The 16,399-nt window shown below is 39.5% G+C and overlaps 1 protein-coding gene across 1 annotated transcript in view; it reads left to right on the top strand.

Annotated features, from left to right (window-relative positions):
• Nucleotides 1-16,399, top strand: part of CSMD2 (CUB and Sushi multiple domains 2) — a 916,375-nt gene that overhangs the window by 405,577 nt on the left and 494,399 nt on the right. The window contains exons 4-5 of the mRNA XM_063456412.1: nt 4,571-4,765; nt 10,049-10,256. Of these exons, the coding sequence (XP_063312482.1) occupies nt 4,571-4,765; nt 10,049-10,256 (403 nt within the window). The remainder of the gene's footprint in view (nt 1-4,570; nt 4,766-10,048; nt 10,257-16,399) is intronic.

Genomic DNA, 16,399 nt, shown 5'->3' with positions numbered 1-16,399 from the left:
AGGGGGGACAAAAACATTTATATATATTAATAATAATAAAAAAAATAAAAATAAAAAAATAATAAAATAAAAATAATAAAATAAAAAATAATAATAAAATAATAATAATAAAAAAATGTAATGAAACCAAAAAAAATATTAAAATAATAATTAAAAAATAAAAATGCCCACCCCCCACCAAGGCTCTGCATTACACACACACATACACACACTGCATTCATACACACACACTGCATTTATACACACACACTGCACTCATACACACACACACTGCATTCATACACACACACACTGCACACACACACACTGCACTCATACACACAGCATTCACACACACACACAGCATTCATACACACACAGCATTCATACACACACACTGCACTCATACACACACACTGCACTCATACACACACTGCACTCATACACACACTGCATTCTCATACACACTGCATTCATTATATACACACACTGTAAATAAATATTCAATTAATATAATTTTTTTAGGATCTAATTTTATTTAGAAATTTACCAGCAGCTGCTGCATTTCCCACCCTAGTCTTATACTCGAGTCAATAAGTTTTCTCAGTTTTTTGGGGTAAAATTAGGGGCCTCGGCTTATATTCGGGTCGGCTTATACTCGAGTATATACGGTATATAGTTGTGAACTAAATAAGCCCTAAAGACAAATGAGGTCATAAAGACCAAAAAAAAGATAAAGAAATAAAGTATGTACAAATAACTAATACCACTATATCTCCAAGGTAAGGAAAGGAAGAAAACCACTGCTAAATAAGTAAAGGACGAAGGTGCAGCATACAAGCACCGAAACGCGCGTCAGGCGTTCTTTTTCAAATATGGCTACCGGATAATTTTTGATCTAAGCACTCTTTAGCTCAAATATGATTTGAAATACTATATATTTATTTTATTCTATTTCTCTACCACTATATCTGTCTAGATAGTTTTACAGGGAGAGAGGCTTTATAATCTATACCATCAGTTTATTTTGAACTGACTTTCTTACTCTATACTCCTCCCTTTTCTATCTATTAATGTTTTGACTCTGGCTACTAGGATCCATAGACTGTCTCTGTACTTAGGGACCCTATCTCTTATTACTAACCCATTTGGAGGACTACATAGTGGGTCTCTCTGTACTCTGCATAATTGTACTTGAAGTCTCAGTACTCCCTATGGTTCCAGCCAGTCTCTTGGATAAGGCTTGATTAGATATATAGGGGTCACTGCTGGGATTGATACTCATTTTTTAGCCTGCTCTTTAATAAAGCTTTATTCCAGTATAGTATATCCCTTTACTTATTTAGCAGTGGTTTTCTTCCTGTCCTTACCTTGGAGATATAGTGGTATTAGTTATTTGTACATACTTTATTTCTTTATCTTTTTTTGGTCTTTATGACCTCATTTGTCTTTAGGACTTATGTAGTTCACATCTATATACTTATTTCACCCCTACATGGCTACAATTATATCCCTATGGAATGTTATACAGGCTGTCTCAAACAAAATGTAACGATGGGGTTACATTTCACAAAATAGTAATTAACCAATGCAACTTTATTTGGTGCTGCTTCAAACCAGGCTCGGACTGGCCATCAGGCAAACTGGACAAATGCCTGGTAGGACACAATGTTAATAGCCATGGGATCTCCCTTTCCAGTCCATAAGGGACAGCACTGCTGTAAGGGGGGACCCTGTTCCTTCATGGGCCAGAGGGGAGAATAGGTCATCAGGGGAAAGTGAGAAAGGCAGCATGCAGGGCAGTCATCATCTCTCCCTCTTACAAGTTCCTATATTGTCAGAGTGTTGCTGTGGTAATCTGAAACACCAGTGCTTGTTTGAGAGAGAGAGAGAGACAAATGGTATGTACACACACACAAACACATTACACATACTCTAATGCTATATAGACACTGCTCCTCCTGCACTTACACACACAATCCCACTACACACACTCTATACTTCTATATACACACTACCCATCCTGCACATGCACACACAAATACATATACACCCATTCTATACCTCCTAGATACGCACTACACCCACCGCACTTACACACACTACACAAACTATATACCTCCATATATGCACTACACCCCCTACACTTACACACATACACACACACACTACACACAATCTATGCCACCTATACACACACCACACTCCCTGCATTTATACACACTAAGCACACTCTATACCACCCATATACACACCACACCCTGCTCTTACTTACACACAAAACACTACACACATTATATTTCCTATATACACACACCCCTTGCACTTACACACACGAATACAGTACACACACTCTATACCCCCCTAGGCCTATATACACTCTACACCCCCTGCACTTACACTCTATAGCATCTATAAACACACACTACACCCCCTGCTCTCACACACAAATGCAGTCTATACCCTCTATAAGCAAACCCTGCACTCCATAAACTAACACACACTACACACACTCTATATACCTATAAACACCCCCTATAAACAGGTCTGGACTGGCCATCGGGCATACAGGGCAAATGCCCGGTGGGACATGTTGACCATGGGCCGAGGCCAGCAGGGGAGATCACAGGATCTCACGGGCCAGCCCATGCATGGCCCGCACTATCCGAGCATCGGCCCTGCTGTGTGCCTTCATGGGCCGGTGGGGAGATCAAAGAGGGATGGATGGCAGCACGACTCCCCCTTACATGGCAACCTGGCTTCCCCATCAATGGCAGCATGGCTCACCCCCTCCCAGGCTAAAGGTAAGGGAGGGGGGATATAACTTTTTTAACATTAATACATTTTTAATTTAGATAAAAATATATTCACACACATCCCCCTCACACACACAGAACCCTCAGACACACACACACACACACAACACCCTCAGACACACACAGCACCCTCAGACACAGACAGCACCCTTAGACACAGACGTCACCCTCAGACGCACAGCACCCTCACACAGCACCCTCACTCACACAGCACCCTCACCTCATACTCACCTGTCAGTGAGTATGTTTTAAATCAGAGTCAGTGTGTTTGAAAATTTGAAATCAGTGAAAATGTGCGTCTGTGATTGAGAGTCTGTCAGTGAGTGTGTCTGTGTGTGTGTCAAATCACTGAGTGTGTGTCTGTTAGTGAGCATGTTTCAAATCAGTGACAGTGTATGTCTGTCATTGAGAGTGTGTATCAGTGTGTCTGTCAGTGAGTGTGTGTATATGTCTGTCAGTTACTGTGTCTGTAAAAATATTCCATCTTCACCTAGCAGGTGCTTGGCTTAGAAGCACTCTGAGTCAAATTTCTTTTTTCTGCATAGTTGTTTTTTTTTGCGATCCAATCCTTTTTTAATTTTAATATTTGCGATTCAACATTATGGATTTTTATTTTGGTTTTTTTGGAGCTAAAGAAATGGAAATGGAAGAAAAAACAATTAGTATTAAATGTTTATTTTACAGGAATTTAGTTTATTGCACCCACCCCCCACCCCCTACCTCCCCACACACACACACTATTATTATGGTGAGTGGGGTAGGAAAGGTATTTTGTTGGAGGGGGTGACTAAAGGCCTCTAGTCACCCATGTGGAGATGGACAATATGTCGGACAATAGGACCAGCTCCCTTCACTTTTTAGATCTTCCCACCCAGTACTAATGGGTGGGGGTTGGGGAGGTCCACCACTCCTTTATTAATTAGAGCCCCAATGTGCTGCCTATGTGTGGGGGCTAGGGGAGAACAATAGGTCCACCCCTTTATTCTTTATAACCCCCACTTGTCACCAATGGGTGGGAGCTGAGTTGGGAATAATAGGTCCAACCCCCTTTATTATTCAGAGCCACCACCCACTATCAATGGGTGAGGTCTTGGAGGGAACAATAGGTCCACACCACCTTTATTCTTTAGAGCCCCCTCTTGTCGCCAGTGGGTAGGGGCTTGATGGTCACTATGTAACCTCCCCCAATTATTATTTTTAGATTTTGTTTCTTTTGATTTGTTTCAGTTAGTTTTCATTCTTTAAAATAAACATACCTCATCCTTAGCCACCACTAGAATTCCAAGACCAAAAAAATAAACAAATAATGGAATCTTCGTTAAGCTTTCCATCGGGCTGTGTTTTTGGACCAAAGAAAAGTAATTACGAACCCCAAGAGACAGCCTTGCACTATTTAATGGTTAATCTCATAATTTTGAGATAATCTATCTTCTTTACATATGAAGCTTTGTGGTGACTGATTTACGTTAGTTGCAATTTTGTCTTGGAAATGCGTCTTTGTATATTTAGCGATTTATGTTCATTGTTCCTATAATTACATTTATGTGTAATTATTTTATGCCAGATGTTTACATATTCTAACAATCTTCTACTAACACTGATTGATGAGGTCTTTATTTTGGTAATTTTTGTGTTTTAGGCATATCACTTTTCATACACACTGAATTCTGGAACTGAAATTTTGACCTAGATATGAATAATGAAGTAAGATGTTTACGATACTTTTTAGGAAAATTAAGTATAATGTTTGTATTTCCTTTTTTTTGTCTTTGCAGTTTTACCAAGTCACACATGTGGGAATCCTGGCCGTTTGCAGAATGGTCTGCAGCAGGGAACAACATTTAATGTGGGAGACAAGGTCAGGTACAGCTGCAATGCAGGGTATATATTGGAGGGGCATGCCCTGCTAACCTGTGTATCCAACTCCCAAAACAGTGCCTCCTGGGACTTTCCCCTCCCCTCCTGCAGAGGTATGTCTGCATGCAAATCTTCAATTACTTGTGCAATGTCAAATATTTTTATTTGAAGTAAAAAAAAGTTGCAAAGTTTCAAAAGGTTTCAAAGGTTTCAGTTTACCTTTTTTTTGCTTTTCACGGGACACTATAGTCACCAGAACAACTACAGCTTATTGAATTTGTTCGGATGTGTAGAATCATTACCTTCAATGCAATTTTTATATCAATAAATGTGCACTTTTTCATTATTTCTGTGAATTTTCCTGTGGATCATAAGGGTTTACTCCTGAGTGCAGACTGCATTTTGTTTTTTGTCACTTACTGCATATGTGGAAAAGCCCAGCACCGGAATTTACCCTATCGGGGCATTGATTTTAGGATTATTTCACCTGACAATTAAGACATTTTACTTGGAGTCGCGGTATCGTCTGTGGGTGGGATTTAGAACAGACCAACATGTTTTTTGTTATATTTTGTCAATTTGTTAACTCCACTCTGAGACCTGGCTAAAATATTTTGCTGAGTTACTGAAATAAAGCTCTTCTGCTGGTTCAACATCTGAACTCATTAGGCATTCATGGCATAATCAGTAGTGACAAATTCTTCCACAATCAACTGAACACAAAAAATTAACAGTAAACTGTGAGGTCGTAGGATCCAATTGTGATCAGTTTCCAAGTTTTGGATTGTTCATTAATGTTACATTCAATTTAGTATTTGTAGACACAACTCAGCATTTATTGAATAAACATCCTAATACCTTAGTAACATACAGGGCCGGACTGGGAGAAAAATTAGGCCCGGGCATTTTTTTTAGCACAGTGGCCCACTAAGAAGGGGGCGGGGCAGAGAGGGTGTGTTTCGTCATCACCAATGACAAACACGCCCCCTCTCAAAGTGAGCGTTGGGTCAATCATCTTCCAGGGCAGAGCTCTGCTAAAGAGCTCTAGCACGAGAAAAAAAAAAAACGTATTTGTTCTGCACAGTGCAAGCAAATTTAATAACATGCTTGCACTGTGTTTCCTTGCAACTTGTCTCTGGTGTCTCTATAATGGATACCAGGAGAAAAAAGGGCCAGGAAAGAGTATTGTGCTGTGTTTGGAGCCTGCTTGTGGGATTGTGTGTGTGTAGAGTGAGCTGATTGTGGTGTGGTATTGTGTAATAAGGTTGGTTTTAGTCGTGTTGTGTTTGTGTTGTAATGTAATGCATATGTGGCTAAGGGCTGTAGAGAATGTGTGTATAGGGGATGTAGTAAGTGTGTGCATACAGGCTATAGTGTGTGTGTGTATATAGGTGATGTAGTGGTTGTAGAGAGTGTGTGTTTAGGGGTGTAGCATGTGTTTGTTTACAAGGAATCTAGTGTGTGTATAAGGGATCCAGAGTGTGTATGTTAGGAATGTAGTGTGTGTGTAGGTGGTGCAGTGTATGTGTGTGTGTGTGTGTGTATACAGGAGTCTAGTGTGTGTTTGAAGGACCCAGAATATGTAGGAGAGCTAGTGAGTGTATGTATATAACGGAATCAGAGTGTATATAGGGATCTAGTGTGTGTATATGATCCAGAGTTGGGTAAGGGATCTAGTGTGTGTCTGGAATGTAATGTGTTTAGGGGTGCAATATGTGTGTGAGGGGTTCAGTGTGTGAGAGGGGTGCTGTAGTGTGTGTGTGTTTGAAAGTATTGTGTGTGTGTTTGGTGCAGTGTGTTGGGGTTCTGTGTGTATGTGTGAGGGGTGCAGTGAGTGTCTGTGAGGGGTGTGGTGTGTACGTGAAGGGTGCAGTATGTGTTTGTGATGGATGCTGTGTTTGAGGGTGCTGTGTATGTGTGTGAGGGTGCCGTGTATCTGTATGTGTGTGGGGGTGCTGTGTGTGATGTGTTAAAGGGTGCTGTGTGTGAGGGTGTTGTGTTTAACCCCTTAAGGACCAAACTTCTGGAATAAAAGGGAATCATGACATGTCACACACGTCATGTGTCCTTAAGGGGTTAAGGGTGCTGTGTGTGTGAGGGTCCTGTGTGTGATTTGTGAGGGTGCTGTGTGTGTGTTTTGTGTGTGAGGGTGCTGTGTGATTTGTGGGGGTGCTGTGTGTGATTTGTGTGTGTGGGTGCTGTGTGAGAGTGTGCTGTGTGTGAGGTGTGTGTGGGTGCTGTGTGTGATTTGTGTGACGGTGCTGAGTGTGATGTGTGTGAGGGTGCTGAGTGTGATGTGTGTGAGAGTGCTGTGTGTGAGAGTGCTGCGTGTGAGAGTACTGAGTGTTATAGTGCTGCGAGTGATGTGTGTGAGGGTGCTGAGTGTGATGTGTGTGAAATTGCTGAGAGTGATGTGTGTGAGAGTGCTGAGAGTGATGTGTGTGAGGGTGCTGAGTGTGATGTGTGTGATATGTGTGAGAGTGCTGAGAGTGATGTGTGTGAGGGTGCCAAGTGTGATGTGTGTGAGAGTGCTGAGAGTGATGTGTGTGAGGGTGCTGAGAGTGATGTGTGTGAGGGTGCTGAGTGTGATGTGTGTGAGAGTGCTGAGAGTGATGTGTGTGAGGGTGCCGAGTGTGATGTGTGTGAGAGTGCTGAGAGTGATGTGTGTGAGGGTGCTGAGTGTGATGTGGGTGAGAGTGATGTGTGTGAGGGTGCTGAGTGTGCTGAGGGTGAATGTTAAAAGATATTTTGTGTTGGGAAAAAATAAAATAATCTAATAAGCATGCATTATATCCCCCCCCCTCTCCCCCTCCCCCCTCCTCCCTCCCCCCTCCTCCTCTCCCTTTTTACCTTTAGCCTGGGAGTGGGAGGGGGGACCGGCACGGTGGTGAGTGGGAGGGGGGACCGGCACGGTGGTGATTGGGAAGGGAGGTTCAGTCACTCGCCCAGCATCCCTGGTTGTCCAGTGGGTGAGTGAACTCTAGCCTGCGGGCTAGAGTTCACTCTCGCGAGATCCGGTCATTGCCATGGCAACGACCGGATCTCGCGAGAGGAACCCGGCGGAGCTGCAAGATAGAGCTCCGCCAGGTCCTCTCCCTCCCCAGCCGCATGTGCCGCAGGTCTATTTAAGTGGGCCGGTGAGGGAGAGCTTTGATATCCCCACCGACCCGTCGTGGCAAACAGCGGGGCCGGCGCTCGGATAGTGCCGGCCCTGCATACACCGGCAGGGGAGATCCTGGGACCTCTCCTGCCGGCCTCGGCCCCTGCCCACCGCGGCCCACCGGGCATTTGCCCGGTGTGCCCGATGGCCAGTCCGGGCCTGGTAACATATGTTAATGATATTCACAGTGCATTCACACAAAGCCACCAAAATGATATACAATCAAATGCATAGATGCAGTACATAGAGATATAAACCAAACCATATTCCTGAACATACCCTCTGAGGTAAATAGATTATAAATTGTAACATTTGAATTAACTATTAATATATTATTTGTAGTTTAATGCGCAGTGGTGGAAATCAAAAACATACTTCGGTTGCATTAACTAGTTTGTAGATGGTGCATTCTTGAGTTAAACATCTTACGTTTTGTTGCTCAGCTTTTTATGTTATTGAGCCACATAGGTAGGAAATAATGGAACATGGAGGGATATGAATTGAATTTCATGGCATACCTTAGCAGACGATTATTAATTTCACACATATTAGTATCATTACAGTCATCAGCTAACACATTAATTATACAATAACCACAGAGTACATACAATTTTACTTTTAAATGGAATCATAAGATTAGTAATGACAGCTGGAGGATGGACAGACAGTGGTCCGCTTAATATATACACTCACTGGGAAGTAGGGAATAATTAGAAGCATACCAAAAACAAGTTCGATGACACTGGCTGCAAATGGTGAGGAAAAGTCAGAAGAGGTCTCAAAGGCTACTATACTATTGAGGGCCAAGAAAATCGATAGTCGGTAGAATGTTTGTTTGTTCTTGAAAAAGGTTTGAGGGATGTGGTTGAATCTGAGGAGGTAGTTTCTTCTAGTGATACGAGTAAGAAAATAGCTGATAAATAAGGGACTGAAGTAGAAGTTGTTTAGGTTTATGAGTGAATAGGGAAAATAAGGGTAAAGGTTTTATGCATATGATAGGAGATACACTGGAATAAAGTTGGAGTAAAACTGTAGATGATTCTCTAGGTAAAAATTAAGGATAATGCTCAAAAAAAGGAGAGGTGAAAAAAAAACGTCATTCATTATTTACAATCATCTTGGGGTTGGACATTCCAAAGTTCACATACTTTAACTGTTTATAGAGACACTGAAGCTGTTTTTAGAAAGTTTTCAAAACATACAAGAGACAAACATTATCTAAGACATAGTACCTTCAACATAGAAACATAGAAACATAGAATGTGACGGCAGATAAGAACCATTCGGCCATCTAGTCTGCCTAATTTTCTAAATACTTTCATTAGTCCCTGGCCTTATCTTACAGTTAGGATAGCCCTATGCCTATCCCACGCATTCTTAAACTCCTTTACTGTATTAACCTCTACCACTTCAGCTGGAAGGCTATTCCATGCATCCACTACCCTCTCAGTAAAGTAATACTTCCTGATATCATTTTTAAACCTTTGACCCTCTAATTTAAGACTATGTCCTCTTGTTGTGGTAGTTTTTCTTCTTTTAAATATAGTCTTCTCCTTTACTGTGTTGATTCCCTTTATGTATTCAAATGTTTCCATCATATCCCCCCTGTCTCGTCTTTCCTCCAAGCTATACATGTTAAGATCCCCCAACCTTTCCTGGTAAGTTTTATCCTGCAATCCATGAACCAATTTAGTAGCCCTTCTCTGAACTCTCTCTAAGGTATCAATATCCTTCTGAAGATACGGTCTCCAGTACTGCGTACAATACTCCAAGTGAGGTCTCACCAGTGTTCTGTACAATGGCATGAGCACTTCCCTCTTTCTTCTGCTAATACCTCTCCCTATACAACCAAGCATTCTGCTAGCATTTCCTGCTGCTCTATTACATTGTCTGCCTACCTTTAAGTCATCAGAAATAATCACCCCTAAATCCCTTTCCTCAGATGTTGAGGTTAGGACTCTATCAAATATTCTGTACTCTGCCCATGGGTTTTTACGTCCAAGATGCATTATCTTGCACTTATCCACATTAAATGTCATTTGCCACAACTCTGACCATTTTTCTAGTTTACCTAAATCATTAGCCATTTGGCTTATCCCTCCTGGAACATCAACCCTGTTACATATCTTAGTATCATCAGCAAAAAGACAACTTTAGGAATCATGTTGAAGGTACTATGTCTGTGATATTGAACATGTAAATATATTTAATCTCTTAATTCCTTTTCTCCTTTCAGCGGATGATGCATGTGGGGGAACATTAAGAGGCCAAAGTGGAATCATCACCAGTCCTTACTTCCCCTCCGAATATAATAACAATGCAGACTGCACATGGACAATTCTAGCGGAGGTTGGCGACACCATTGCTTTGATCTTTACATACTTCCAGTTAGAAGATGCATATGACTATTTGGAAGTCACTGGAACAGAAGGCTCTTCTCTTTGGTAAGTAAAACGCTCAACTACCGACCATCTCAAGATGTTAGTATGTTACTGGGAGAAACACATTTTCTCATGAATAATGACCTTACAATGAATTGATGAAATACAAGCCAATACACTCTTCCCTCCAAGTTTATCTATGCAAGACTCTGGCAAGGCTCATCACTGCCACCTGTGCTTCTACCCACACATTATGAAAATAAGAACACAGTAAGTAGAATGTTCTGGCAGACTACTCCCAAAGTATATTGTTTTCAGCCAGAAGGTCCTTCGTGAACCTAGAAAAAAAGTCCATAGAAGACTTGGTCAAATAAAGCTGTGCAGTACTTTAAATCAATGTCTACTCTTTTCAATTGATTATAAAGCTTTGTTTAGTCATATATCTAGGTTCCCCCAGTTAGATACTCATTTTTTCAAGTTACAGTTGTATTGCAAATACTATATTGTGTGATAGAAAAAGATTTTACAAAGAGCAGAAGTTGCATTAATTTGGACAGAAATGTTGCATTTTGCTCTGAACCTGAAGTATCATGGGAACTATGAGAGATAACCACTTTGTAAAAGGAGTAGTTTACAGATGTCTGTGTTTCCCAGAAGGGGCATCAGACCATCCATGGCAGCACTGTTCTGACATTTTAGTATAACATGTACCCAAGTAATCATCAAGAGATCAAATAAAGTCCACCTTGTACCAAACAGTTCATCTCCTAAAAATGTACTGAGCATAACCAGTGTTGCAAAACATCGTAGCTATAATGCCAGTCCAAAACACATCTCACATGTTCTTAAATTCTGTTTTCATCTCTTTGTGAGTCGTTCCGTTTCCTTCCCAGCTGAGTTTCTGCATCTCATAGTTCAAGGTTTCTCTCCCCTGATAAGACTTTCATGTTTACCTACTGAAGAAAGGTTAAAAACAAAAGCCTTAAATTCCTTTGACTCATTTAGAAGAATTAATATGTCGGCCTATGGGGATGTTTCCATTCCTCCCAGCGGCCTTCCGCACATAAATAAAGCTAATATTTGGAATGTATAGCAGGTGATAATTCTGAGCCCTCAGGCAGGGCTTGTCATTGTGCCATCTTGTGAATTATAAATAGCATATATTTTCCAGGATCTGCGAATTCCATGACTATTGCATCAGGGATTGTGCATTTTCATAAACCGCTGGTTAGGTAGCACACACTTTGCATTTGCAGACAGATATAATCCAGCTATATATAGTTCTTGCTCCCCAAGGCACTTTCTATTCTGAGCTAGAGAGTGAGTAAATCATAGGAGTAGGAATATGATAAAGGTGAAATATGCCGTTATGTGTCAATCTTAAATTTAAAGGGCAACATGCTGCTTGGCGTAGTCATTATCCAACCTAACGTTTGGATTTATTCATTATTGTATATGTCCGATTAGGAAAATAATGTATCACTCACCCATCCATTTCTAATCATGATCCTGACATTAATTCACTTTGGTAGTTTGGAAAATTGATTTTACTACATTTAGAACACTTCTGGCCCTCAGTCAGCACTGCACAGGAAAGCATGAAATGAAGAAGGCTAAGTCGACCCTGACAGATTATTAACTCAGGATTAGTGCCAGTATCCTCCAGCAGTTTGCCAGATGTATATCCATCATCTAGATACCAGCTTTCCTTTTTATTGTAAATCTATATTTTCCAGGTGCCAGTTGACACCATCAGCGTGACTGATGCACCTATTTCCCATTGGTTGTATTAGATCTCCTTGATGTTCTCGGTGCAGGGGCATAATTATATGCCGGGTGCCTGTAGGCACAGATTTCTAAAACTTCAACTATTTGTAGAGGTAAATCGCATAGCTCAGAAAGTTTAAGCATCTCTACTATAAGTTAATGCTACACATTGTCTGTACCTGCAATATTATTCTAAGAAGTTTACACAATAATTACATTATTTTTATGGAAAGTTTTACGAATCAATAATTGGTTGTGTTACACTGGGAAGTTTATTTACTAAACTGTGGTTTGGAAATTATATTTATCAAATTGAGATCAAAATACATGCTGGAAAATCCCACTGGTCATGATTTCAACTTGATTAATTTGGTCCAAATATAACAAATGTTCTATATATTTCATTTTTAAACGAATATAAACTCCTGAGGTTTAATTTTGTTGTCCATTTACACACTAAAATTTTAAGGCTGTCATGTAACATTGTAAATAATCAGAATACACTAATATATATTCTTGTACTGAACTCTCACAGCACCTAGAAATAGACTTGCAGGGATTATTCAAGGATAAACAAGAGATTTGCAGAGGTTTTATCACTTCTTATGTTTTAATGGTTTATAAGATCCAACTGGCCCATGCATTCTGACCATTTTCCTTTTTCAAAAGTAAATATAGGATTTAGAGGTTTAAACAACAATAGCCTATGCAATGCTATTCCATCAGCCCCTTCCCCAGCGCATTTTAAACAGAGGCATTAATTTATCTCTGCCCCGTTGAATTACCTCTTACACGATCTTTGTAGACCACAAGTTGTTTTAGCATCAGAAAGAATGGGGGTGATAGAGGCATATGAAGATGCCTTGGATTAATTGGGAAACATAGAAAATGGAGGAGGGGCATACTCTTCTGGTTACTGACTGAAAATGTCACCTTACTGGTAGTTCAAGTACCCATTCACCATGCTTATTATTCTTTGGATACTGTCCAGAATTAACTGAGGGGTACTTTCTGTAACATAGCTAAAATGATATTTCTCAAATTCTCCAGTTTCTATGCCCAAGGATACTTTCCAAAGTCCAACTTGAATTGTGCAAGTGATGCAAAACAGTAATATACGTATAGTACGTATTATTAGCCATAAACCCCTGCTGCTCATGGTATATTTATGCTAGCAGAGAACAGAGTGTTATGTATCACTAATTGTGAGTGGGCTGAGCAATTTTGTAGACCTCTGAATCACTCGTACCTGATAAACACAATGCAGATATACTTTATTTTTCCATAGCGTTCAAAGCCTTGCGTAAGGATATATTGTTCCGTTAAATTAAGCCTCAAGTCAACAAATAAGAAGACTAGCGACAGATGTTTTTTGTTACGTTCCAGCATTTACGGTAGACACAATGATTCTTGGAATCTAGAGAATTCTATCAGGTGTTCCCATGCTCAGTGCCATTCTTAATTGTAATTAATTTCTTTTGTCTGATCAAGTGGTTTATTTGAGGAAACAATTTGCCGTCAAAGGGATTTAGGAACAAAAGCTTATAGAGGTTCAAGTGTTACACTGCTCCCCATCCTATTACAACAAACTATTACATCTATTGCATTTGCATTTATATTTTCAGAAAACAGTTAGTTGTATAGAATTAATGAACACTTTTGATTAATGCAAACCAAACTAGGTGTATTTAAAAAAAATATTTAATGCAGGTATATCCACGACATAAACGTTCACATTGAATTGTTTATTATACAATCTTCTCTAACTTTTGTCCTTGCACATCCTTCCTTGTGTCGTATGTACTTGTTTCCAATACTATATATTTGATATTTGACCATATTTTAAGGTAATTTTTCTTAATAAAAGCATAGATTTTAATTATTGCAGAAGCTATCAATCACAACTTCAACCATAACTGCAGGCACATATGAAATTGCTAATCCTGCAGTAAGACTGAATATAATACACTCCAATAAATTCGGAAAATAATCATTAAGAGATATTTACTGTGCCAGCCAATATGGAAAACTAACAAGGGAACTGTACATTTAGGTCAATATAGTAAAATTAGAAACAACCATTTTTATATGTTGTTCTTTGATAATCCCTGTACTGCACTCTGCAGTGGAATATCACAGGGTTCGTCTATACTGAATCCTACTGCCCTTTCCTAAGTAGCCAACTGACCATTAACCCTTTTTAAAAACTGGCCAAGAGATCCTGGGATCTACTGATTAAGCCTTTCACATATTTTAGAAGTAGTGGTCCTGGATTCCCTCGTCATAGTAACTTGCTGTTTTAGTACTCGACAATAATGCCATATTTGTTTATTTCCTTCTAATCCAGATTTTATCCAGACTTTGTCACACGTGTTCGCTTTTTACCTGCTACTATCTTCGTGCAAAAACCAGTACCTCCTGTGCATCTAAGTTTCAACGTGAATATTGTACTAGCAGGAACGCAGTTTTTTATATTTTCTTATGGTCTCTTCTTAATGACTGACAATGCTGCCTTGCTGAAAGTTCAAGTGTCCCGTCACCCTTCACATCGTGATTTGGAACATGCAGATAATGAACTGAGGGATCCTTTGTCTAGAAAACAGCATTACTAAAAAAATTATATGTATCCCGTGAGTCTCTCACTCCTATATGTGTCAGTTAGCCTTTGGTTAAAATTAACGGCTAACTTTAAATTAAATGTGTGACTTTTACATACCTTGTGTCTTATTTTTACATTCTTACCAACACTGCAAAATGTGCTAGAATTATTGTAGTGTTGTAGAAGTATTGCACTCTATATTTGGAAATCGGATTGGTGTTGTCACTTGTTTTGATACGCTGGCATGTTGTTAATGAGGATCAGCCACACTGCACTTCCTGATTTGTGATCTCATATATTTCCCACAATGCCATGTTTGCACATTCACTTGGCGTTTTCTTCCCCCAAATATAGGAAAAAGATTCATTTCTTTAGAATACCAGGCCTTTAATGCAACTACAAATGTAAATAAATTTAAAAAGAGGGTTTAAATAAATAGATAAAATGCACAAGTAATAGCTATCCAGCGATTGATTTAATTAAGTACCATGACTATTGAAGGGAGAGTTTCTCTTTAAAGATTGTACTGTGTGGCTTTGCCTCTACCACCATTGCTGAAAGTATGATCCATGACTTAGCAACTCTGCCCCAATGCACATTCCTTTTGTCTCTGTCATATTTCTTTTTTATTATTTTGATATTGTTGAAAAGTCCCTGTTCTGCTACTTCTTTGTTTTAACTGTCAATGTATCACTGCATTACCAACCATAATTATATAGAATTATTATAAGAAGCTATGTTTTGGGGGGTATATGACAGATACATTCTTGTCAAACTGCCATCACAGTTCCTTTAACTTTTAGATTGGATTTTCCAAACTAATAGCTCCATTCCTCAATTGCAAGGCCTGCCAAAAAACAAATTGAAATATGCTTTGTGAGCGATAACAAGAGAAGAGCTATTATTCTCGGACGATATGGAGCACGCACAGGCCTGCTCCAAATTACATTACAAATAAAACTTTTACACAACTGTCCCGGGTGTCAGGAACCCCCGGAGGAATCCACATAAATCGACAGGATAGCAAAAAATAAATAAAAAGATACAGAATGTTTCACTATTACAGAAGAGAAACAGCTGCCCTTTATCTGTTTCAAGATTGTATCTGTTTGCTTTATTGATTCACGACATTGCACTCTGTGTTCTGTGAGTTTCTCCAGAAGAAAGAGTCGCAGGTCACCTTGAGGAGATACTCAGGATTCTAGAACTCCTGTCTGTCTGCACCCATGTTTATACAAAGACAGAGTCTGAATTTTGATTTCTAGAACTTTCACTAAGCAAAGCTTGGATTTAAAGGGACACTCTAAATACCAAAGTCACTGTCATTTAATGTTGTGCTTATGGTGCTATTAGTCTGGATGCAGCCCCTTCTGCTTTGAAAGGTGTGACAAAACTAGAGGATTAACAGCTTCCAAACCTCATCAGTTGGGAAATGATAATGAAAAAGGTCATTTTGTTTGTTTTAGATGTCAACATGTCACTTTAATATGTTAAAATAGATTCATTTAATATGTTAAAATAGTGTCATTTCGAAGCACTGATTATTTTTCAGAATAGTAAATAACTGTTTTTCCTATTGTTAAATAACCAAATGGGTTAGTTAGGGTTATATATCCCAAATAAAAGCCACGGGGGCTTATTTAACTTGCAAGGAATGTGGGGAATTGCAAATGTAACACCAAAATGACCAAAATGTAACAATTTTCCAACAACTATTTTTCCACCCAAGATTTACAATCTTTTTGTCATTTTTCAATAACACCCAGTATAATTTTTTTTTATTATTATTATATCAGGATTTTTTAAACTGAGCTTTCATAAGAAATACATGACAGTCAGT

Source organism: Pelobates fuscus, chromosome 1 (genome assembly GCF_036172605.1).
Source record: "Pelobates fuscus isolate aPelFus1 chromosome 1, aPelFus1.pri, whole genome shotgun sequence".
In the NCBI taxonomy this organism is placed as follows: domain Eukaryota; kingdom Metazoa; phylum Chordata; class Amphibia; order Anura; family Pelobatidae; genus Pelobates; species Pelobates fuscus.
The sequence above is the reverse complement of the archived record's forward strand: the minus strand, read 5'-3'. Positions and strand labels throughout refer to the sequence as shown.